General features: G+C 44.2%; 1 protein-coding gene across 2 annotated transcripts in view; it reads right to left on the reverse strand.

Annotated features, from left to right (window-relative positions):
• Positions 1-11,426: 11,426 nt before the first annotated feature.
• Positions 11,427-24,848, reverse strand: part of INO80D (INO80 complex subunit D) — a 48,257-nt gene continuing 34,835 nt past the window's right edge. For both annotated transcript variants that reach the window (XM_075153431.1, XM_075153432.1), the window contains one exon: positions 11,427-24,736. In XM_075153431.1, coding sequence (XP_075009532.1) covers positions 23,568-24,736 — 1,169 coding nt within the window. In that variant the 3' untranslated portion in view covers positions 11,427-23,567. The remainder of the gene's footprint in view (positions 24,737-24,848) is intronic.

The following is a 24,848-nucleotide window of genomic DNA, read 5'->3' on the forward strand; positions in this document are numbered from 1 at the left end:
CCACCCGCAAAGCAACCTCGCAGATGAGGTGCCTAAAACCTTATTTTGGATTCAAAGAACAGCGTTTCCATTTCTCCAGGAAATCCCCATGGGCCCTCACCCCAGCAGCCCCACGGGCAAAAGCTCGGGGCTGCCACAGGCATGGCTGCACCAAGCTGCTGCCTCAGCCAGTGATGAGACCCCCTCCCACCGTCCCGCCGCTGAAGCTCCCTTCTCCCCGCTCCTCCAGGAAGCGGCTGTTGTCGCTGCCATCTCTGAGGGGTGCTTGGGACCAGGGAGCAACCTCCACCTGTATTCCCCCACGTAAGGTCCCACTGGACGGGCTGCGAGGGCATTGGAGCTGTCTGAGCCCCTCGCCAGCCTGGGAGCACCACGAGCCAGCTCTGCCCGCTGCACCAAGCCCCAGGGCATGGCAGAAAGCCGTGCACGCTGACGGCAAGCACAGCAATGGCATTACCGTGTGCTGCCAGGATGAGGGTTTGGAGCTGTTATGTTTGCTGTATACAGCGAGATCAAAATATGAGCTTTCAAAATGACTTGAGATTAGCTCAGGGAAAACAACAGAGAGAGGAAGAGCGATGCATCCCTGCTCGATTTAACTGCTTGCACACCATGCATACGCTGCCCTTCTGCAGAGCTGAGGCAATCTAGAGGGCCTGACGGGCTCCAGAAAACTGTGCCCTTGGCTGAGGGCATGTGGGTCCTCTACATAAGTGGCCAAGGCTGTACTGATCTCAGCGAGGGCCAGGCGGGTCTCCCAGACCTAAATCTCACCTTCTGGCTGTGGTGCAGGATCTCAGCTGGACTAGGGTACCCTGGTGCAAGGTCCAAGGTGAGTCTTGGGTCCTCAGCAACAATCAATCAGGTGTGCTGAAGGGAACCGCAGAGAGCTGTTCCCAAAGCCACTGGAGGACAGAGGAAGAGCAGGAGCTGCTTTTTTTGCAGGGATCACTAACATTGCATGCACAACACTGGACACGCAGAGGAGCCGTCTGCACCGCGCTGTGCACAGCCACACCAGCGCGCCTACCTGCCAACACAAGCAGGTCTGCAGAGCAGATTCCAGCTGTTTACATGCTTAAAATATGCAGATGAATGTGGGCACAGGCCTCAGATACCAAAATACCTGATTGTACTTGCAAATGAAGCAGCTCAGTATTTAAGTGCATGTAATTTGCAGGTGCCATTAATTTTCCCCACAGTTTGGTGTCTGGTTTTAACTGCAGGCAAAAGAGTTGTCAACAGGAGAGCACACCTGTGGGTTTGAGGCTGCCTTAAAAGCAGCGACAAAACAGTGATATGAAACCCAGGACCAAACTCAGGCAAGCTGGTAAAGCCTGCAGAAGAGCCACACCGGCAGGACAGAGCAGCTGGTGCCGCTTGCGGAGCCGGGCAGGCACAGTTGCCATGTCCCTAAAAGGACCACGAGACCCACTTACCTGAGAGCCCGTTAATGCTGAAGAGACTGTCTTCTCTCCTGAAGCAGAGCCCAGGTGATGAATACCCAAAAGGAGCTTTTTCATCACAAAAGAGGAAAAAAACAATCAGCAAGCGATACACTCATCTAGCAAAGCTTCTTTCCCATCAGACTGTCACGGGAAACTGCCAAAAAATGTTCAAAGTCGAAGATGAGGCAAGGAGAAGCTTAGAGAGGTTCATTACACCTGAAAATGAGATACATGTCCAGAGCAGCAGTTAGGAAGGGAGTAATGTCAACACGTGTCTGCAGGTCTCCAGCGAATAAATGCATCTTACTCAGTGTTGCCAGCGGAGGGCTGGTTAAAGAAGGGGAAACTTTGCTATAAAACATGTCATTCTTGGTGGGTTATGGTGAAAGGGAAGAGCCAGGAGCCTTTTACTTCCCGAGAGAGGCTGGAGGGAGCCATGGACTGCTGTTCTCCAACTTGTCACCTACAGCTGTTTTCAGTTTCCATCTCTGGAAATGCTTGCGAATGGGATTTCCGCAGCAGACAGACGACTGACTGGGTCAGGACAGCCCCTAGGAGAGGTGGGGCGGTTTGCAGTCATGACCCGTGTGCAGGTGAAGTGAAGCAGTTTTGAAGAAAAAATGGGCTTACTAAGGTCTAGGATTCAAATGCAAGATTCCCGTTAAGTATAAATAGTTCGTCGTGTTGGTATAGTGTTTTCTTCTTATGAACTGGTCTGGATTTCCATCTGTGCTGCCTCCTCCCACACATGGCATGGGAACTCCTCCCAGTCTCATACTTTCTCTTCAAGATGTCCTCGAAAGATAGGAAGGTGCTATTAGCAGCCTACAGCATCAAGAAGCATGTGCAGGAGCACAGGACATTTCTGGTTCAGCCATGAGATAACCAGGTGTCTCAGCATGCGGCCACCCTCCCTCTGGACCTGAGCCTCCTAAAACAATGTCAGAGCACACCACAGAGCCCTGGGAAAGGACCAGCAAGAAGTTGCTGGAGTTACTGAGCAAACCAGCACAGCGAGGGCCATGCCGGCTCCCCCAGCTGCTGCTGGGGAGCGGGCTTGGGGACCACGAGGTGTGGGAAGTGGGGAGCTGATCTTCCTACATGCACAAGCAATAGTGCAGAGGAGGAAGGAGAGCCATGTTCAGACTGTCGAAGTTTGGGCTCAGCTGTATTTGGTGAAAGCTCTCGTGACAGCTCTCTGCAAGATAATCTGTGGTTTTTCCTCCGGATAGGTTAAGTGGCTCTTGGATTAGAAAGTGCTGAGGAGTGCTCCCTGTAGTTTGTCTTTGCTAATGCTTTCTTTAAGATCCTGTTCCAGACAACGCAAGTGATGGCTCTTTTTATAAGACTTGGCCATAAAAGTTACATTAGCACAGGAATAGGTAATACAAGTTCACCTATGGAGATCTCCGCGAGCCTGCAAAGCAATGCATTACCTTGATGGAGAGGAGATGGTAAACCTGTTTTTTGTAAACCTCCAGGATCAGCATTGTAAATTATGTCCTGATACCCAGCCTCCATCAGCAGAGGTGAGAAAAGTCCCAAATAGAAGGTCCTCTCTAGGAAGGACATGATAGATGACAGACAGAGAAGTCTCAAGGAAAAAAAGTGTTTGCAGAGACTGCAGGAGCTTCACCCAGCGAGTCTGGAGCTGTCAAAATCCAGGTTGTCAGGATAATTGAAGAAAAGCAATTTCCTAAAGAGTAATGAGCTAAAGTGAAGGAAATGTATTTCCTCAGCTCTGGAAACAGGATATACTGAATTATCACATAGTGGAAGAGCCTAGGAGACATTTTGACATACGTCACTCAGGCATTAAAGAGCTGCAGCCTCTTTAGGAAATTAAGTAATGAGGGTGAATAGGAATAAAGGAAAGTGCCTGTTTGAGCAGATGAAAGGACTCCAGTTGTGTATGTGGCTGTGACTGCTTCATATTGTTTGGGACTTTCAGCCCTGAAAACAAAAGAGACAGTCCTGATGAAATGTGTAAGCCTTCACTTGAATGCTATCAAGACAGAATGAAACCTAATGTTAAAGCACAAATACAGAAAGGAAACGCAAGAGGAAATGAAAAGTGAAAAAGAATCTCCCCTTGAAAAAAGTAATAAAGATATTCCACTTCCCCATGCTTTCCCTTATCTCACGCAGCTTGGGGAGCGTTGGTTCTGCACATGTGAGCCTGTGCACAGATTATACCACATATTGCAGAATGTAATTTCTTTTTTTGAAAAGAACAATAGGAACTGAGGGCCCCATCCTGCTCCTCAGCATCCCCTGCACAGCCCCTGCACAGCCCCAGCCCCACAGCTCACGTGCTGTCACTGTCGTTTCTGCCGGGTGCTCACCGGCAGCCCCGGCACGGCCGCTCTGGAATAAACCTGGTGCAGGTCAGGAACGACTTTGGGTTGATTATTAAAAACTCAGGCAATACTTATATTACAAAAACCTCTTACAGTGGCCTGCTGCTCCTTGCAGAGTTTGGGCAATGAAATAAAACCAGGAATGCAAAACTAAAGCTGATGGACCAGGTAGGTCAAGTCTCCCTCTTGGCAAGCTGCAGCACCTTTGCCCTGCCCTTGGCCGTCTGCCTGGGTTCTCGCTGCTTGCTCCTTCCCAGGGCCTGACACCACATTCAGCAGTTCCCACATGCTTGCTGAGGACCACACTTCTGACCGAGGTCCCTTCAAACCCCGCCAGCCTGGCACGGGGCGAGGAGTGTCGATGACACCAGTGCTGGTCTGGAGGACATGGCTCCATTTGGATGTAGTTCAGACCTGGGGGGACTGAACAGGTGAGCTGTGTCACACTGCCAGGAAGTTTTCATCAGCGAAGAAAAAAGAAAATTCAAACCTTTTGATTTGAAGCTTTCTGATCCAACAGAGAGGTCTCGCCATCAGGGAGTGAGTTTGACAGGTGGCCGTTGTGTTGTGGTGCTGTCTGAGACTCAACACGGACTGCAGCCGTAAAGTTAAAATGATTCAAAAACATGGCTTTCAGGTCCCAGTCTTGGGTTGCAGAAAATAGCCTGAATCTCAAGCGAGAATATATTACAGTCCTGCCTCAGCCATACTTGAATCTGCGATGATGATGCTCTTCCACCATTGCATATTTGTTTGGGCGCAAGCAGGCTGCTTTCACCAGGAGAGCAACCCGGCAGGCATCCACCGGGGTCCTGCTCTGCAGCCGGGGCAAACAGACCTCTGCGGTTAACAGCGTAAACGCTAGCTTACGTCCTGAGAACATGGGTCTGTGCTGACCACGGCATGCCGCAGGCATCCATCAGCGAGGCAGCTGGGGTGGCTGCAGAGGAGAGCGGGGCAGCTCTCGGACCGCTGCCCTCCTCTTGCCGCTGCCTTCCTTCTCCACTTCTACCCCGGGAAAGGCATTTTTCTCCTCCATAGATCATGACAGCAGGGTTATTGTAAGTATGACGTGGACTCAGATAGGCCAATAGCAAGGAATAATCCCTAGATAAATAATTAGCAAATTACCTGTTTGAAAATAGAAGTAGAAAACTTAATTCTCAATTGTTAACAGTCTGGCATCTTTCACAGAAAAATTACAGCCATAAACCAATTTCATAATGCAAGCCTTGCACAGTAATACTTCCCTTTGCCAAGCCATTTTCCCAGAGTAAACAAAAACCTCTGAGAACGCTTATCTTGGTATAAAACCTTGCAAGAAAAATAAACAGAATGATGTCCAAAATGAAAAATAAAATAGGGTGTGTTGGTTTTATAGCACTGGGAAAGCTATAAAACTTAATACTCCAGAGTGCAAGAGGTTGAAGCTGTTTGCTCTCATCAGTGTATCCCTTCCATCAAACAACACCTTCCACTGCAAATCAAGTCCCAAACAGTTGGTGGAAAAACAGGAGGCAGAGGGAAAACAAGGCTGAATTATGAATTATAGAACGAGTGGATTTATTTTTATGGCATTAGAGATGACCAAAGTAAAAAGAGGATTTTCTTTTATAGTTTTGATGTATTTAAGAATTATGCACTACAGGCTGTGTTTCAATTACAGGAGCAGAGAGTAACATGGAAGGGACATGATGTTTAAAACCCACCAGTTTTCCAGCCAGGGAGTTTCACACCTGGATGGCCGCCCATACAGGACAGGGTGAGCAACGTGGGCTGGGGGGGCTGATAAGGCAGCAAGAGGATGAAAAATACTGTCTGTCATAGCTCCATGGACTGCAAGCTGGAGCTTTGGACAAGAGGTGAAAGCAGACCAGAGAGAGCTGCTAGCAAGAGCTTGGATCCACAGGAATAGTTGGGGTGTAAGACAGCAAAATCTGCAGGGTGTCCACCAGAGGAGACAGCCACTGGGCAGCACATAGACAAGGAGGAAGATGTGGAGCGAAGAGTATGCAAGGTGACGGTGAAGCCAGCTGTGCTGCCAGGTGCCACAGGGACAGTGAGGTGCATGGGACGATGGAGAGCCTGTGAGATGGGCTTCCAAAATGCGTGCAGGCACCAGAACTGAAAGATAAGGACAGTGTCTTTTTGTGTCACCCACCGATGCTGAACAGATTCAGTCACATTGAGTCACTTGATCTTTTCTGCTGGTATCCTCCATCTTTTTCTGTACAGTTGAGATTACATTTAGAGCCACTAGAAGATGCATGCGTTGGTTGTCTCTTACAGACTCAGCTTAGAGCAGCCAGATACAGATTCTGGCATTGGTTAAGAGCACCCGTCATAAACCCCAGGAAGAAGCAGGAAGAGACAGGTAGAAAGCTTGCGGATAAATATCCCGTGTTACTGGGGGGAAATTAAGGAAAAGAGCGCCTGCAAGTATTCAATTAATTGAGTAAGAGTTAAGCTGCCACCCACCAGCCCCGCTCTCCGTCACCTGGCGAAGGCAGACGGCAGCAGTGCTGCCTGTGGGCAAAGTCTGCCCAACCGCAGGGACATACTCAAAGAGTCGCAGCACGGTCTTCCTGAAAACCCTGCTCCCCCTAGCACAGGGCTGTGTGAAAGCAGCCGGTATCACAGCAAACCGGGAACCTCGGAGCAGGACCGCTAGCTTTTTAAGCATTTTTAACGGGAAACGGTGTCTGATAAAGGCATCATCTTTTTGGCGTGTCATCACAGGAAATTTGCTACAGGCAGCCAGCTTTGCAAGGCATGCAAAATATTGCAGCAGCTTTGCTGAATTTTTCTAAGAGAGATTATTTGTCAGGATCCTCATCTCTATCAATATTTGTATGAGACTTTGATTGATTCTAATTTCTTAATTAGGGGTATTAGGAGTAGCTCTGCCAAGCCAGGCCTTGTACCTGATAGAGCTGGTAGAGATAAAGGAGCTGAGTGAAGAGGATAAGGTCTGACAAGGAACGATTCTGAGTTCTAGGAATCTAATTTTGCTTACCAGAATCTCTTCAGCAACAATTTTAGTTGCAGTCTGAGGGAAAAGGAGATGGAGAAGAAAAGACAAAAACATTGTATGGAATGGGCAAAACATTGGACAGAAAAAGAGGAGGAAAAAAAAAACCAAAAGCTATATTAAACAGTAGGACCCAAGGGAGAGCAGAAAAAATGAGATTAATAACAGAGGAAACTGGCTGGCTCCACTGAGCAAATGCTGGTTAACAGAAAAATTAAATTCTGCAGGATTAAACAAGGCATTAAACTGGTTGGGGCAAAAAAAAACCCCCCAACAACCAAGTGCTCTCAGATGTAAGTCAAGTGGCTTTACTGACTTTGAACACTCAGCTGGACTGGAAAAGCTCTTTACTAAAGCAGCCGTAGCAAATGCATGCAAATTGCTGAGAGCACAAATTATAGAAGACTGCACACTTATGGAGATATCCTTTACTGATGCTAATATGTGTCTCTTGATTCAGGCAGCAAGTTTAAATGTCTGCACCAACAGGCAGCAGGAATGTGCAGAGAAGAACCCCAGATGCCTCATGTGTCTTGGACTTAACCCATTCGTATGCTTCTAGGCACTTAAAGAATCACCTCACAAACCTCTCTGCCCATCCCAGTTGGGTTCATCCCAATAGGCTGATGGCAAAGAACATTTTTCATTAGCAAATGGAAAAATAAAATCTGACAAAGGCATTATTTTGAAGACCTGCCCAAAACTGATACCAGCTTCAAGGTCCCTGGACTCAGCCAGCTCTCCCAGCACTGGAAGGGACCAGCACCACCAAGATGGCCATGGAGAGACACAGGGAAGCTGTAACCAGGTACCACATGCCCCGTGTAGAAATGGTGACAATAGTCACTTTGGGAAATATTCACGAACACTTCCAGGGTCCAGTTCTAACACAAATTCCACTGGCACAAACATGGACCAACTCTGCCAACATGGCAGAATTTAACTGAGACTCACAACTCAAAATCAAACTTTGGCAGAGTACTGGCCCAAACCTGACATTAACCAGGCTCTTCATTCTTGCCGACGCTTTGGCACCAGCTGGGTGAGGCAAGGTTGATGCTACCCCTTCAGCTGGAGTTTGGGCCCAATGCATTTTTTCGCGAGCACTGCCACTCTCGGCACGTGCAAAGCCTCAGTGCGAGAACACCACAGCCTGATGAGAAATGCTCCAACACACTTAGAAACCAAGAAAAATCAAGATTTTTTTGCATCTGTGAAATTCTCCTTAGCATGAGCCATACCCTGTTTTACCAGGTACCACAGAGACGCTCTGATGAAGGACTATAGAGACAGGGGAGGGTGCCACATCAGATGTCAGCTGTGCTCCTCACAAGCCTTACTGCCCTCCCTGGGGTCACAGTGCGGGCTCACAGCACCGTCTGTGGCTTGGAAGACCCTCTCCCCTCCCTCTCACCAAGCGCGCTCTCCTGCTGTGAAGGCCATTGCATCCAATGCGGCTGCAGTGGGGAAGCTGGAAGCGGCTGGAGTCCATGACACCCTCCCAGGAATGGTGGGCTTGCAGAACACAAGGGAGCTGTGAGAAAATATTGATTAGCGTGACAGCATTTACATCTGTATCAGCAGCCTAACCAGCGTCAGCTTTCTGGTAGGCACCACAGGACAGAGGGCCCCGCAGATCAGATTCGCAGGAGCCCCCTGGGACAGCTGCAGGCGGGTTACAGGGGGTTTCTTCCACCAAGAGTTGCACAGCATGAAAGTAAAGGCTTTAAATTTTAAATTTTAACAATCAAGAACCTGAAGCTGGTGCACTAGCTGAGCAGAAACAGGCAGCAGAGCCAGACTGAGTTCACGTTACAGGACCCTCCTCCACAGCGGTGGCTATGTCAGCCATTGCAAGGGAGATGTGAAGGGTGAACAGGACACGCAAGCCTCTCGGTCCTAAGGACATCTGCCAAAGGAGTTCTTGGATGCGGGTGTAGAAGGTTTGTACCACTGTTCCCTTTCAGAAGCACAAGAATACATCTGAATATGAAAGCTACTTTGCTTTCAGGGACATTTTTAGCACACCACTTCAATTTTCTTACTCGATTCAGTGGTACCAAGTCTCTTCATTGGTACCTTCCACAAGTCATAAATTAGCAACAGCAGTAAAACAAGGCAGCCATTCCTGGGCTGAACCTCACACCAGTAAACACAACCGCCACCTCTTAGCCCCTTAAAACAAGCATCTTATATCTCCAATTCAGACCTGACAGCTGCAGAGTACCAGCCCTGCGCTTGGGGTGTAGGTTCCAGGGGGGGAGTGTGGAAGATGGCCCCCCCATGGACAATTGCCCATGACTATGCAGGGAGAGAGAGAAGTTGTCTTCACCTCCGCAGGAGGCCAGCTCCCAGATTTAATAAAGGTTTCTCCTTCCAATTGCTTCACTGAATACGGGAGCAACACTTGCTCTTCTAACAAAATGTCACCTGCTTTTCAAGTAGAAACTAAATGAGCTTTCTTGAGAAAATAATTGCCAACTATTAAAAGACTGCTGTTGGAGCTCGAGAGGACTGTCAAAATACAAAGAAAGATGTACCACATTCTTCCTGAATTGATACTTCAAACAAAACCTATTTGTGTTTTGAAATGTGGGATTAGAACAATGTCCAGTTGTTTTTGTAAAGTTACAGGCTGAGAGCCATGCAATCATTTTCTAAGAGCAGCATTTCTTTGTTGTTCATGGAAATGCTGGGAATAAAGCCCCAGGTGATTCACTGGTCTCTGCCTTAGTCAGCAGAGGAGTCTCAGCCCATCTCCCACCAAGCCCATGCTGGAGAACACCCAGCTTGGGAGCAGACCAGGCAACTCTGTTTCTGCCAGGGAGTCATCCCCAGGGAAGAGCCCACATTTTCCTAACTTCCACCTTCTTACTCCTCATCGTGGCCTCAACTCTTACACCAAATAACAACTTACTTTTGCTGTTTTGTTAAAAGCAGATTTTTAACAACTATTTTCTCCATAACAATCAATTCTCCCACCTCTCAGCATTTTGACTTTGAGTGCTACTTGAGACAGGAGCACTTTCTTGGATCAACTTTGTGACATCCACATGCACAGCCAGAACTGCATCAATAACAGCCCAGAACTGCCTCATCACTATTACCCCTATAGCATCCAAATGCCTCAGGCCCATAACCTTGAAAATCCCTAGAATGCACAAGCTTGAGGTGGATTTTCTCCAGCCACATTAGACTGAACTTATGCTGCTGGACTCTCCTTTTGTTTACTTCAAGCATCTGATCTTTTCTGTCATCGCTCTGTCTTGACAAATGTCTGGATGCGGCACTTTCAGTGTACTCCCATCTCCCAGGAAGGCAAGATATCAAAGCGCAAACCAGTTCCATCCTTTGCCCTGAAACCTTTGCAGCGTGTGTTAGCATGGAAGACTCCATCATTTGTTGTCACCGCTTATCCCTCGGCCTGAATTACAATCAGGCACTCAAACACAGCTCTAATTACACTGTCTAGAATGGCTGGGCCACCGTTCATTAAAAAGAAAAGTCAAATTACCGAATCCCCTTCTCATCAATCTCTGTTGATAGATATTCCGATGATCGGGGCAGCATTAAGTCTCTCTCTTAAAAGAGACTGCTTATGAAAAACAGCCTGGGAAGATGGAGACAACTGCTTTTGCCTTGCAAGTCACAACCTCAAACACATTGGAGACAGAGACCAGCAAAGCAAACAAAGCGGTAGCATATACTCTTCTGTCAGAAAGCAAAGGGGAAGACTTCACAAAACAAATGCTGAAAGGAAGATGCAGCAACCACCTACTTACTGCAAAGTGTCCAAGGCGTAGTGCTCTCTAAACAGAGGACATCCTTCAAGCTACTGTGGCAAAGCCGCTCTCAGGGAGCAAACCCTGAAAGGGCTTAGTGCCAGCCAAGGCAGCCTGGTTCGCACCAGCCGCAGCAGAGTGGCAGGAACGGCAGCTTCTCCCCAGTGCACAGCTGTCTGTGTCCGAACAAGGCAGCAGCGATTCCCAGCGTCTTACCGATCCAGGTGGTCGCCACAGGCATGCCCTGGCCTCGCAATCCTGCCCGAGAGCTGACCGGGGCCCCGCGGCACCTCAGCAACCGTCATTGCTCATCCGCATGCTAATCCTCAAAATAACGCCAAACTCCAACTTACCAGTTTCGGTGATGAAGCAGGTATATATTTTGTTAAATCTCGGAAAACATAACAACATATAAGACAAAATTCTATTCTATACCCCTTAAATGGTATTTCAAGTACAGTTCTGCAAACTCAAACCAGAAAACAAGACGAAGAGGATCTGGTCTCCAGGCCAGTGATCCAGAGCTAGAAAGCACTATAATTAGAATCAGGACTGAGATTGAAGACCCAGTTTGTTTGCAAAACTAATTAGCTAATGTCATTAGAAAGCAATAGAGAATAAGCAAGGGCAGAATCAGACTCTACAGCTCTCTAAGCAAAGGACAGTTTAATAACTGTACTTAGGATATATTTTAGAAGAAAAAAGAAATCACTTTATGGATTAAGTTTCAGCCTGGGCAATATTCATACATCTCAGACTTAGCAAAATGGCTTGGAGAAGAGGGTTTCATCATAGTAAACAAGGCTACTTCACAGCAAGATTTATTAATACATCCAAAAGAAAGAAAGAAAATCATTTTGTCACACTATATACAGATAATACATACAGTGTTTTATACACATATTACATCAGTTTTTACACAAGAAAAATATACATAAAAATGTAAACTTTTGTATACAAAAACCCTTAAACAAATTAAACAAGGACCAGATAACAAAAGGAGACCAATCTATTATCATTTCATTGATTTTTTTTTTTAAATGGTAATACAGTACATTCATTGAGAAGTATGAGGAACATGTGAGCCAACCTTTCCTATTTAAAGGGAAAGTACAAACGCGAGCTTTCCTACCCGCCCCTGGAATGCCGTCTGTGAGCCTCCAGCACTAGAAGCAGTAGTGTGAGCTGCTATCGCTGCCGGGGACCCCGTAGGAAAAGACCCTTCTTCTTGGGCATCCCCACGCACCACACTCTCCGAAAGCGACACATCCGCAGAAGCAACCGGGACTGGGCTTTTTGTGCGTATTAGCTAGTCTTCCAGCTAATACCATGAGACGGGATGTGGCAATGCAAGTTTGTATGTTCCCTTTAAGCAGTCATTAAGTGGATTTAGCTTTGCTGGAGTAAGTTGTTTATTTTTCCCAATGTACGGTATGCTGAACAGGTGTCGAGGATGAGAGGGAAGAAGGGAGGGGTGTAAGAGACTGCTAATCCTTGCTACCATGCAGTTACTTCAAAATCAGGTACGTTTGCAAGCTACAATTCACTGGTTCAAAATACACTGCCTCACCTTTGCTTTCCCACTGCAACTTGTTTACATTTTAAACTCTAGTGGCCAAACAACTGTACGAGGCTCTTTGTTACAAGGCTGTTTCTGATATCAAAGTGTGATCAAGCTACCTTTAAAATGACACCAAACACAAACTTCTCTGAGACAGCCTTAAAAAGAGTGAGCATTCCCTCTAAGCATTTCGGATTGTCCATTTGCCACCTTCTCTTTTATTAAATCTAGGATAACGATATTTACCCTTAACTGCAAAAAGGATATTGTTGAGATTCTGACATCTGTTTTGCTCCACTTGTAGATAAACATTCTGGGGAATTGGAGGGAAAAAAAACCAAAAACCAAACCCACAACAATAAACCCAAACCCGAAAACCTCAGGCATCAAATAAGAAGGGAACTACTTAATTTGTTGGTGAAAAAACAGTTGCAGAAACTCGTTGGAAACAAACAAACGACAGATTCCAATGAAGGCTTCTCACATTAAATAAGTTAAAGACTTGTTACAGACATCTTCAATAAAAACATCCATCCTCCACAAAGTATGTTAAAATGTAACACAATAGTGATGCACTGGTATTTCTCCTGAAAAGGACAGAAGGACATGAAATCTCCTTAGTGATATCAGTACGATGAAAATCTCCTCAGTGATATTGAACGTAGGAGGTGAACAATGATTTACGAAAGTAAAGTAATGAGGGAAAAAGCTGTGTAAAAGAAACCATGAATCATTAATTATAATTGGACAAAAGATGGGATGGGGCAGAATGTGAGTACAGTATGCCTCAGAAACCCCTGAAGGAAATAAATACTCAGAAACTTGTGTTTCCATTTCTTTCTTATGTCCATCTAAGGATGGTGGGAGTAAGGGCTTGTCTGCTTGCTTTTGGTTTTTTGTTTTCTCTTTTTTTCTTTTTTTTTTCTTTTTTAAAATAACAACCCTTCCAGTAAAAAGTCAAAAGACAATTACAAATGGCTTTAGATAATTAAGAGTCTCCTTTTTAAAATAAAACTTTGATAACACATTTCTCCATTTCTTCTATATAATGCAGCTTCAGTGAAAATATGTCATAAGGGACAGCAATTTGCAAAAAGTGGGGAAAAAAATTGCCAACCAAGGTTCATAACATATATACACATGTATATGCAGGACATCTACACTCTATATACATATTTAATATACGTATGCATGAGTATATATCAGGAGAGAACCAACAGGTACATTCTCCACATACATAAACTGAAATAGCGTAATATATGTGTGCGTATAAATATGTATTATACACACACAGTACACAGACATACCCATACACACGCCCGAACATATGTATTATAGAAATCATCGTGTATGATTGCATGAAAGCTCAGATGGAGCAGTACACCAGTTACCTTTTTCTAATAGAAATGCAAGGAAGACAAAATTCCATGGCTGAATTGCGGCCAAGAAAAATCATGCCATATCCATACTGAAAACGTGGAATGCAGTACGGCTCGATGACAGAACTGGAGCAGCATTCTCCATTGAAACTGAAGCCTAAGTTAGCCAGGAGTTTCAACAGTGCTTAAATGTGACTGAGCAGGTTTCTGACAGCTGCTTTCTGCTAAAAGGATATAGAAGCTCCACTTAGCCAGAAAACAGAAAATAAAATACTTAAAACCTCAATTTACTTGCATAAGCAAGCTCATTCAATACACAACTAGATGCAAAGTGCTAGCATGTTAACGGTCAACTCTGCAGCTCGTTTTAAAATCTGTTTAGTGGTAAAATGTAACGAGCTGTGTTTCTCTTGGTATGTCTGATGACCACCCCATTGCTCAGAACAGAGGACAGGGCTGCCTTCTGCTTACTGCCTGCATTACGGGAAACACAAACCGAACTCCCTTTTTCCCCCGGGGCTGAAAACTGAAGATAATTTTCGGTGGGTGCATTCTTCTCATTTTGAACATTTAGCTCTAAAATATGATGCTGGGTTAACCTTTTAATATGCTAGGAAGCTTTGCATCAGGTTCTAAGAAAAGTTTATGTTCATCTGCAAATCAATCGCAGTCGTACTCAAGCACAATTGAATAGCTGGGAAATTCTGCGTAAGTTCAAGCAAGTGCTCAGGGCCCAATTCAGCTGCCACTACAGTCACCAAGCTAATTTCCCCAATGCATAAGCAGAGCTGGATTGGGCCATTAAAGCTGATTGCTGCTAGCAAGAGAAACTGTAGAGATGCGGGGACAAGGAGGAGCTGGAATGGAGGCAATGTAGCAGAGAAGCAGAAGAGGTTGCCATTGCAAGAGGCCTCAACGAGTATTAATATAGAAGAAACAAAAGCAGAAACGTACCAAGGAAACTCCACTGTGAGGGCTGAGGTAACAGAAATCAATGGTGACCAAACTCAGATCAGTCACTGATGTCATCCAAATCCCTCAGAAGAATTAAAACCACCTTGTTTGGCACAAGTGCTTACCTGTTACACATATGTTACGTGGATAGTCTCTCTCTTTAGCTCACACACTTACTCATGTTACAACTAATGTACATGTGTGTGATACAACGTATATTCCATCTATACATCCGTATGCATGTATATATAGATTTAGATTGATTGCATTCATACGTATTTATTGTACATCATGAGGGCAAATCCACATTCAGCAAAGTGCTACCAACATCTCATATACAGATAGATCTCTCTGTACAGGTATACACAAAAATGGGTCTATTCTTCCCCATAAAGGCATAAAGATTTATGCTACTAACTCCCATTACCACCAAATAGCAGAAGGAAAGGCCTCTGACAACTTCCACCTCCCTGCCCTTTCACTTGTATGCATATGTGCCAGAAACGAATTGCGGGGAGGGGGAAAGGGGGAAGGATGCCTGGGGGGTATCAACATACTGATAAGGAGGGGGATATAAAAAAAAAAAATTGAGAATTAAGATTTGATTTGCAACTGCTTAAAAAAAGCCTTCAAAAAATTCAAATGTCTGTGCAATACTGGAAGCTCTGTTTTTCTAAACAGATTTTTAAAGTCACCAGGATCATCATCATTAAAAGTGATACTGTATCAATAAATAACAATTAGGTTACTTTCTCCAGCCTAAATAGAACAGTACGAAGAGTAAGCCAATCTGTAAGAATGTTTCTGACTTCTCACAATCTCAAGTGAGAACTCCCATAAAGAAATCTTCCTTCTTCAATTAAGAAAAAAAGGTTAAGTGCCCATAATTAAATTCAAAATTTCACAGCACAAGTGAAACTCCCTGGATTGAAGTTGTATTTTGTTCTGCGATCTCACAACAGCAATTTTGGGGCAAAATTAATACACGCCAAGACCCTCAGGAAAGAAAAGAATCTACTTTGAAGACAACATCCTTTTACAGAACGGAGATCACCCCACAAACACTGCCCCTTACAACCTAATTTGAAAACACAAGTACCCTGATTGACAACATTTTCCAAGTCAGACCATAGGAGATTCGGGTATTAATACAGCAATTCCCACGCCTCCCCATCCCACCGAATGCAGACCTTCCCATTTCAATTTCTCCTGAAAAATATCACTCATTTCTCCCATCCCTCCTCCTCCCCCATTTGTTTTATTTAAAGGCTGTCTTTGGGAGCTTGGTATTTTCATGGCATTTTAAACAGGGCTCAATGCAACTCTTTTAAAAAACAGTAAAATTGACATGATATCAGAGTTAGCCTTATAACAGAAGATTATGTAGTAGAGAGTTTCAGTTATTTATACAACAGTGAGGACATAACAACCCCCTACTAAATAATCACATTTCTACAATACATTCCATCACCTCTCAACTACTTTTCTCTTTACAAAACTATGACCTACATACAATATACACATTCGTATCGCACATACATCCCCCCCCAATGCATATTTTTTGTGTGTATATATAATACATACATGCACACAAGCAGTCTAATTCTATTTATAAGTCACAGTGGGAATTCCTTTGTGAGGAAAGGAGGGGAAAAATTCCTGAATAAGACACTGTAGATTCCTAATGTTCTGACTTTTCAAATTCCAACTCACAGAGCTAACTGGAAATAAATACATTTAAAAAAAGAGAAAAGGTCTTACAAACTTGGTTCACAACTTCCAGCTACAGTAGTTGGATTTTTTTAATTTGATCTATTTACCCTGTAACTAAATTTCTAATCATAGGTACAAACCACGGATAAATTATTGCAGAATGTAACACTCAAAATAAAATTTAAAAAGAGTTATAGGAACAGTAATATAAGGGTTAAAAAGAGTTCTATGCTTTGTTGATACAGGATACCATTTTATTTTATTTATATATATATATCTATATATAGATATAGATATCTGCAAGGTAGCAAAGAATAGCTGTACACCTTGACACGGCAAAGATCCAGTGTAAAAAGGTGCTTCACTAGTTTGTTTTTCCAAAAAAGCTTGTATATAATTTTATAGCTATTAAAAACACATATGCAACATAATTCATTACACTCAATACAGCTTTAGTATAAAACTTATAATTTATGAGGTGATGTTAATAGCATAAATTAATATACCATTTCTCTTAAAATCTACAATAAGTATTCTGAAAGCTCATTGGGGAAGGGTATCTTTAAATAAAAAGTTTAAAGCTGAGCGTGATGAAAAAGATTCTGTATGTTGAACTTGAGATGAGAGCCCCGAGAAGAGAAAGAGTCCCTAAGCCAGACACCATGGACTACAAAACTGAACAAAGATTTCTCCTTCTTGCGCTCTCACTTAGGTGACGCTCTACCTTAAATTATTATTTATGTTTAAAACTATTTACTTTTTTTTTTTTTTGTTAACTGCCCTTATTTCCACAAGGAATCCCTGAGACATACCCAAAACTGTACAGTGAAGGTCATCACTGTTCAGAGAAACTGGTTCAACCCCTTCTGGTAGGATGTAGCTATTTTGCATGAGAATCGAACTGTCCATCACTTCAGAATGAATCTATTTGCACCGGAACCAACTAGACTGTTTAAGACGCAGGTTAGAGAGTCATTTCAGGGTAAATCAGTCCACTCCAAGGTAGAAGCCAACGCCATCGCAGTTAGCTACGTCAGAGCAATCTGCACCAAAGTTAAAGTTTTCCAGAGGATATCTGGGGACATTACCTATCCAGAGTTCACCTCCGCGGGCACCAGCTGACAACGACAGAAAGCAGGTAAAACATTAGCATTACTGAACCAAGTTCAACACGCGTATGCGGTCAATACGCTGGTACTCTGGACATCTCACTGTGTGTGTGCTTGGGGGACTAGCAAGGGGAAGGAGTAGGAAGAATGCATTTTTCTACATTGAGTAAGTACAGTTTTAAGGTCAGAAGCCCAAGTTTCATTCTATTCACTTCCAAACCGAATTCTATGAGCCAGAGTAGACTGAAAAGGTGCCAACACTTACTTCAAGGAGACAGAAAAAGAAAGCCTTCTCCAACTATTGCTGTCAATCTACGGCCAAGCCCACTTTCTTCCTTCATGCTTCCGCTACCTTATTCCATAGTAGCCAGAGAAGGAGCATGTGAAAGCAGACTAAAACAGGGGAAAGCAAAGAACCCAACAACCATGAGAAGTAGCAGAACAGCAAAAGGAAAAGTTCCCAAAACAGTCACTGTTGTTTTTTTTTTTAAAATGGCTGAAGACGTGAGTGAAAGAATTGTTCTAAGACACATCTTTTGTAACTCCTTCTCCTCCGCCAAACTTTCCTTTCCCAACAACAGTGGTTTTGTCTAGTTTTAAAAACAAAACCAAAACTTCACCTCATAGAGCTAAGGTGTCTCATGACCAGACCGCTCCTAAAGTCCAAGTTTAAATTTAGTAAACACAAATGTAGATTTTTCGACCAACCCTCCTTGCTTTTATTTGGGCTTGCAGGTATTAAAAAGAATAATTTAAATTTTTCTTCGTGACTTTCTACTGATGCACTTCTCAAAAGAGGAGGAGCCTGTGAGAAGGTAAACTCTTGCTAAAAACACCTGCACGTTCACTGCTAGCGTGTGCACTCCCATGATCAATGTTGTACCCTCAGCATCTATTACGATATATTAGCGTGCTGTGAAACATCATCTTACTCACTGATCTGAGAAATACTTTGATCTATTGCACTGTCATTCTAGCATCCAAAATGTATGTTACGAATTGCAGGAATCTCTCCTCCTTTTCATTTTACAGTCAGATTCACTCAGGACCACGGAAGACTTACTGGTTGGCATTACTTACATTGGAGAAGTATCTGAGAATGGGAGAATAAAAGAGAATGACGAAGAATGTAGAGAGGAAGGAAATAAAGGAGGTACGAGAAGCAGCCCACAACACCCCATTGTTAAATGTTACCAAGAGATCAGAAAGACCTTGTGACCAGAAGATCAGAAAGTCCTGAAGATCTGGTCAGCACATTAGCTCAAAACTATTCCTTCAGTTAATATTTCCACCACCACCGGACCTTACAAGAGGCCTGCACAGGAGGTTCCTTCACATGTAATGGTAAAAATACAAAAGCAAAAGGGAACATCCCACCAGGGAAGCTGCCCAGACACCCATTGCAGAAGATCACTGCAGGTAAGTTTTCTATTGTTTGTCTGCTGAAAGCATCTCCTGCCACCATCCCTGCGCCCCACAAGTCTTGAAAGATCCAACGGCAGCAAGCTGGCTCTTCTAAAAATTTTTCCCTCCTCCCTGCCCAAAGGCTCGTACTGTTGGAGAATTCACCAGTGGATTCAGCTCACTGCAGTACAAAGACAGGGAGAAATACCCCGGGAGCCCTGCCGATGCCCACAGGGAAACGCAGCAGCCACGATGCTGCGGGAGCTCAGGGAAGAGCTGGAGTTCAGAAACAGGCTGACAACACGCGTGTGTAACCACCAGGGCCAGCTTCTCAGGGAAGACACCTGTCCACTGTTTATTGTACTCCTGCGTGAGACTTTTCTTTCCTGGCAAGCAGATTCAATCCTAGCCTGTAGTTAGATGTGGTTACATCAAAATGAAGCTTCAAACTGAATTTGGCTACGGGTTTGCAGGTTCAATCCTAGGGCCTTCACCTTGGCCATGCCCCTGAAGCCAGCGGCATCACACTGTGCCTAACAGTTCACAACAGAACTTCCCAATTTTTCAACTAATACCCATCTCCCTCTTAAAAAAAAAAAAAAAAAAAAAAAAGCCACTTCCCTTGGCTTCTCTTTGCTATTATGGATGACTCTCCTTGGACATTTTTTTCCTTCATTTGTACTTCCAATACCACCTCTGATTTTTGCCTAGCAGGTGATAAGCTTCTTGGAGCCTTCCAATGCTTTCCAAATGAGAACTGCAAATCCTTATTTCACTAACCTGCTGAATGAAGTGGGAAATCTAGCTGTTGCCATCTTCTCCACAATGTCTGAGGCAGACCTGCAACTGTGTTACCTCTCAGCGTTATCGATTTAAAGCCTTTATGCCCAACCATAGAGAGAAGCATGCCACTAACGAGAAGGGAACTAAGCAAGAACCTGGAGGAACTGGAAGGCAGGAGGACACAAAATGATGCATCTTTTCCATCTTATTGCATCACACATACATCTTCTTGTATCATAGTAATTACAAGGCCAAAGAACAAATCAACTTTGAGGTATCTAAGTGCATATGGCTCCCCTCAAAGTTGGCATAAAGTCTTCCTAAGTGAAAGGAAACATCAAAGCGTGCCTTACAGAATGCCTTACACACCAGGCCAGCATGAGGCTGTTCCTGATGAGCCTCTGTACACTGTCAAAGTTCATCTTGTGTTAAGTACTTTTGTACAAAGACTAACTGAGGTGCTATTATTACCAAAAATTATGTTACTGGTATTTTATACTAAGTCTAATTTTTTTTCAATTCTTTAAAACTCCGATCCTATGTAAAGAAATTAACTTTTAGGTTCAACTAGCTTTATTCCATTTGTTAACACGTAAAGGGCACGACAGGTATTGACCATCTCAAATCAATGGACTGAAATTGCTACACTGGCTCTTTGGTGAAAGGGTGATTAGAGTGCTAATTGCTATACGACAAGATGATACTCAAAAACCTTTGTGAGACAGCATGGATTCTACTCGGGAACCACATAAATAACAGCCTTGAGGACTACCTTAACCAGACCTGCAGTATTTCCCAGAGGAAGAGGTGTGAAACATCTCTGGCTGCACATACCTCTCAGATTGGACCTCTCGCATCCAACAGTAAGACTCTGATTCACTGAAGTCAACAGGTTGTGTGGGTGTAGAAGCCCATCTGGAATGATCCACCTTGTAAAGCTAAGATCAAGACCCGTAACTGCTTGGTAGGCTGTAACCATGAAATCGGTGGCAGTGAAAAACCGGGATGTGAACCAGGAAAAGGCAAGAGTGGTGGCCCATTTCAGAACTCTGTGTCAGACAGGACAGAGGGATTCCTATTTCAAATGTATACAAACCGAAGTTTATTTTTAAAAGTGCAGCTTTATTGCAAACCTAGTTTGCTCATTGAAAAATGTTATGTAGTCACTTTTCAGGGAAGAGTCATCAAGGGATATACAAAAATTGAAGTCTAAGCAGGGGAAGAGAGTTGATATCCTAGGCTGCCTTAAAGAAATGCAGGTACATAACAGCCATTGATTTCAAATGGGAATTACAGACCTGCATAGCTTTGACAGCTTTTGAAATTCCCTGTCTAAATCAATGCTCAGATTAAGAGCTGGGTTCTGTTCTGAGTTAGACCAGTACAAACTCACAGTGACCTTAGACCAAAGAGCTCCTCCGTAATTTATACCAATGCGAGCAAGCAGAACTTGGCTCTCAGTTCCTCTCCTCCCTTCCCCCCTCGGCATTTCCTAAGAAAGAGAAATGTGATGTGGGGCAAATATACTCTGCACTAGCTGCAGCTTCATTAAAGAGTTTGATGGGCATAAGAACGATTTCAAGACCAAAGTCCTGAAACCAATTTATAGAAATTAACATCTTCTAAAATGACATGAATACACAAGCAGATTAAAGAATTAACCATTTGGTATACTAGTTCTCCACTCTTTTTCAGCCAGTCACCCGAACACATTGAAGAAGGTATACGGACACAACGAAAATCATTTACAAATCAAACAGTTGTCTCCTCAACAAAGTATGGGGAACATAATACAAAAATAAATAAATGCCTTGTCAGATTTGCCTCATTTCACAATACCACTGGGCATTCCTCAATCAGCAGGACAATCACAAGCAGGATTTCATAGGCTTCAATTCAACTTTTTACATGATTTAAAAACATTTAAATGTTACAAACATATTTAAATCACCACTTAAAAATACTCGGCTTATATTATTAAGATCTATTTTACCAAGTATGAAATAAGGACTTCATAACAACAGAAGCATGAAAATAATTTTTGTTTCCTCCACCCACATACACTTGCAATTTCAGAGAAGGACATATGCATCATCCATACTCCTTTATATTTAAGGAGAACAAATCTTTCAAGGAAAGAGGGATAGTATGATTGCTACGATAGTAAGAAGACACAAGACCTATCCCATTTAAATTCTGTTCCTTAGCAAGATGGAAGGAGAGGTTTGGGTCAGAGATTTTGGTGTGGGCCTGACTGCTAACAAAATGAATTTCTATAGCAACTAAACTTCATTCAATGATCCCTTGCTCAAACAATTTAGTAGGCCTCCCTATTACATGTGCTTGGTATCTCTTAATTTCCTGAATTAGACTAGAATTCATGCAGGTAGGACGTTTTACTGTAAGGTAGAATGAAATCTGTCTTCTACAGTAAGAGACTGAAATGCGGGATTTTCTATTCTCTCTCATCTGCATCTCAGAAACAAATGAAGAAAAGTAGAGACTTGTTATATTAAGTAGGAGCTACTTTTACAGTCAAAGTCAGAGTACAGTAGCAAGTTTGAGCCCTATAAAGTCACAAGCAAATTCCTTTTTTCCCTTCCTGATAGAGATGCAAGTAAACACCTCAGAATTTCTGCTGCTGTTATCTCTTCGATTAAAAAACATAAAGTAAAATTTAAAAAAGGTCTAAAAGCTAGTGGACTCCTTTCTTTAAGAACTGAAATTACTACCAAAGAGTCTGAATACTATCTTTAGCAGGTGGGCAGTAAAAGCAAAACTGTCCTGCAGACAGAAGGAGTTCTTATCTCTCTATTTTGCTTTAGTGATTTCTCTTTTGGGTAGCCATGATTGCTGATAGGTACCTGCTAGTTCCTTACATACATTCAGCTTCCCATACAGATCATCAAACCCTACAGGTCTCAAAAAAACTATATGGCTCCCAGGGGGGAAAAAACTATGCAAGAAAGTCTCAGTAGCTAGACATAATTTGAGAAATGCATCCATTTGAAACTTACCAAAGGGTCTGACCTAGACTTGTGTGGATGGGCAGAATACCAACCAAATTCTTCCAGTTTCAGCTGGGAAATACCTGTCAGCCTGTCAGACAAGGAGTTCTGGACAAAGCCACACTTGAAAAGGCAAATCATCAATGCTACAAGGCCACAGTAATTCAGCAAGGGAGGGAATTTCTGCACAGGAATCTTCACTAATCCATGATCTATTTCAATCCTGCTGGTTTTCTTTCTTTTTTTTCCCTGGGCTAACTTCGTATCAGCCTTCAGATTCTGGGCAACCAGTCAACTGATCCCCTTGCTGCTCAATGAATTAAAAATCATCATAATAAAAAACCAAAAATCAGCATGCAGTAAGAACAGTGACCAGTTCTGGAAGGGGACAACTCCCACTTCTTCACCAGAAGAAGAAAAGGAACTGCTGCTCCCTGCACCCCAAACACACACGCGCACACAGAGGAGGTCAAGAGACTATTTTAAGAAACTGCCAAACTCATCCTTGAACCATGATCTTGATTTAGGACTTCAGTGCACCATTCTCAAATCAATGCGTGCAGCCAAGTTTTCCATGCCAGATGCTACCTTTGGAAAAAAAGTAAATTAAAAAAAAAAAATCAAGAGACTTCTGCCCACTGGAAAACTTTCTACCAGATGCTAATGGGATAGCAAGCACTGATCCGAACCCTAGGAAACAGTAACATGCATCAGTAATCTGAGGTATCTTCCCATTTCTAGGTCTTACTGCTAAGATCAATTACATCCAGTAACTGTGCTGTATCCTTAAGGAATTATTGGGGAACGGTGAACCTGCCTGCAATAAATGAGCACCGGTGCGTAACAAGCACATGTGAACGCTAGAGCAAGGTTCACAGAGGGCTAACCCTGGTCAGTACTGAAGCAGGGGTTTACTTCTCAACCCCCTCTTAAAAAAAAGGGAAGGGAGGACAGAAAAAAATAAAGAAAAAGGAAAAAAGGAAAGATAGAAAACACAGGTCCCCCATCTACCTGCACAGAGCCAGGCAGACAAGCTCAGTTGGAGGTGGTGAAGGGCGCGGATGCGTTATTGGTACTGGTAGCGGTGGCACCGGTCACTGCGAAGCCCGTGGGAGGAGCTATGGAGCTGTGGCTGGGCTGCAGGTCCTTGGGGATGCCACTGTGGGAGCTCAGCTGGTGCCCGAAGGCTGCGCTGAACTGAGGGAGCTGTTGTTTAGGGGAGGTGGAGGCCATGAGTTCAGCGGAGGCAGGACCCATGCCACTAAAACTGGTCTGCGGTAACCCCGGAAGCACACTGGAGCTGTTGGGGGTCACAGTGGCGAAGGCAGGCTGTGTGGTCTCTGAGTGCGAGGTGGTAGGTGGTGTGGACAGGGAGGTGGACAGGAGGTGTCCATCTGCACCAAGAAGGTTGCTAAACGGAGAGGGGTCCCCAAGATTGACAGGAAGATTTCCCCAGTGAGTTCTGGGGTTGACCACCCCGCTAAGTGGCACATCCAGCTGAGTTGGGAGCAAGTGCTGTGCCATCATGGGCATCTCTGCTGAGAAGGTAGCTGCCAAGTTATCACCAGAAAAGGATGTGGTGTGAGGGGATGTGATATGGTCACTGTAGGGAGACGGCACATGCTCACTATCATAATGGCTTCCATGGGGTGAGGAGTGTGAATGGTCACTGCTGTATTGCTGTCGTGAGGTGATCAGGTCATCTGCCTTGCTCAGCAGCTGGGCAGGGTGGGGCCTCTGGGAGGCATGGCTGCCATCATGAAGTCCATGAAACTGTCCTGGGAAGGCTCTCTCCCCAAGGCCACTCTGGCTTATGAGAGTGGCAGAAGTAAGGCCGACGTTGGCTGGGGCTGAGAATTGCCCCTGGATCTGCCCTGCCAGGGGCGTAGGTGGGTTGGACAAGGTAGCAGAACGGAGCAAGTTCTCATCCAGCTCCAGACCGGAGAAATTATCATGTACTATACGCCCATTCAACAGCTCCCCCAGATCCGTGTTAACCTCTCGACTCAAGGACTGCATTCCTGGAGCTCCAGCACCTGTAGAGAACACCCCTATCCCTCTATCTGACAGCTCCTGAACTGGCACACCATCTGTCTGTGTAAGTACTCCAATGGTACTCAGGCACTCAAGAGAAGTTACAGCCTGTAGGGCCCGTTCCAGTTCTTCAGCCTCTTCTGTAGTCGGAAGGAGATCTCCATTTTTACCTGCAGAAACAGGGACACCAGAAGTTAGTGCGCTCCTCTCAGGTGAGCCCAGCATTGGCACTCTAAGGATGCAGATGTACAGACAGTTCAGTACAGAGCTGCAGCGTATGAT

This window comes from Calonectris borealis, chromosome 6 (assembly GCF_964195595.1).
Source record: "Calonectris borealis chromosome 6, bCalBor7.hap1.2, whole genome shotgun sequence".
Lineage (NCBI taxonomy): Eukaryota > Metazoa > Chordata > Aves > Procellariiformes > Procellariidae > Calonectris > Calonectris borealis.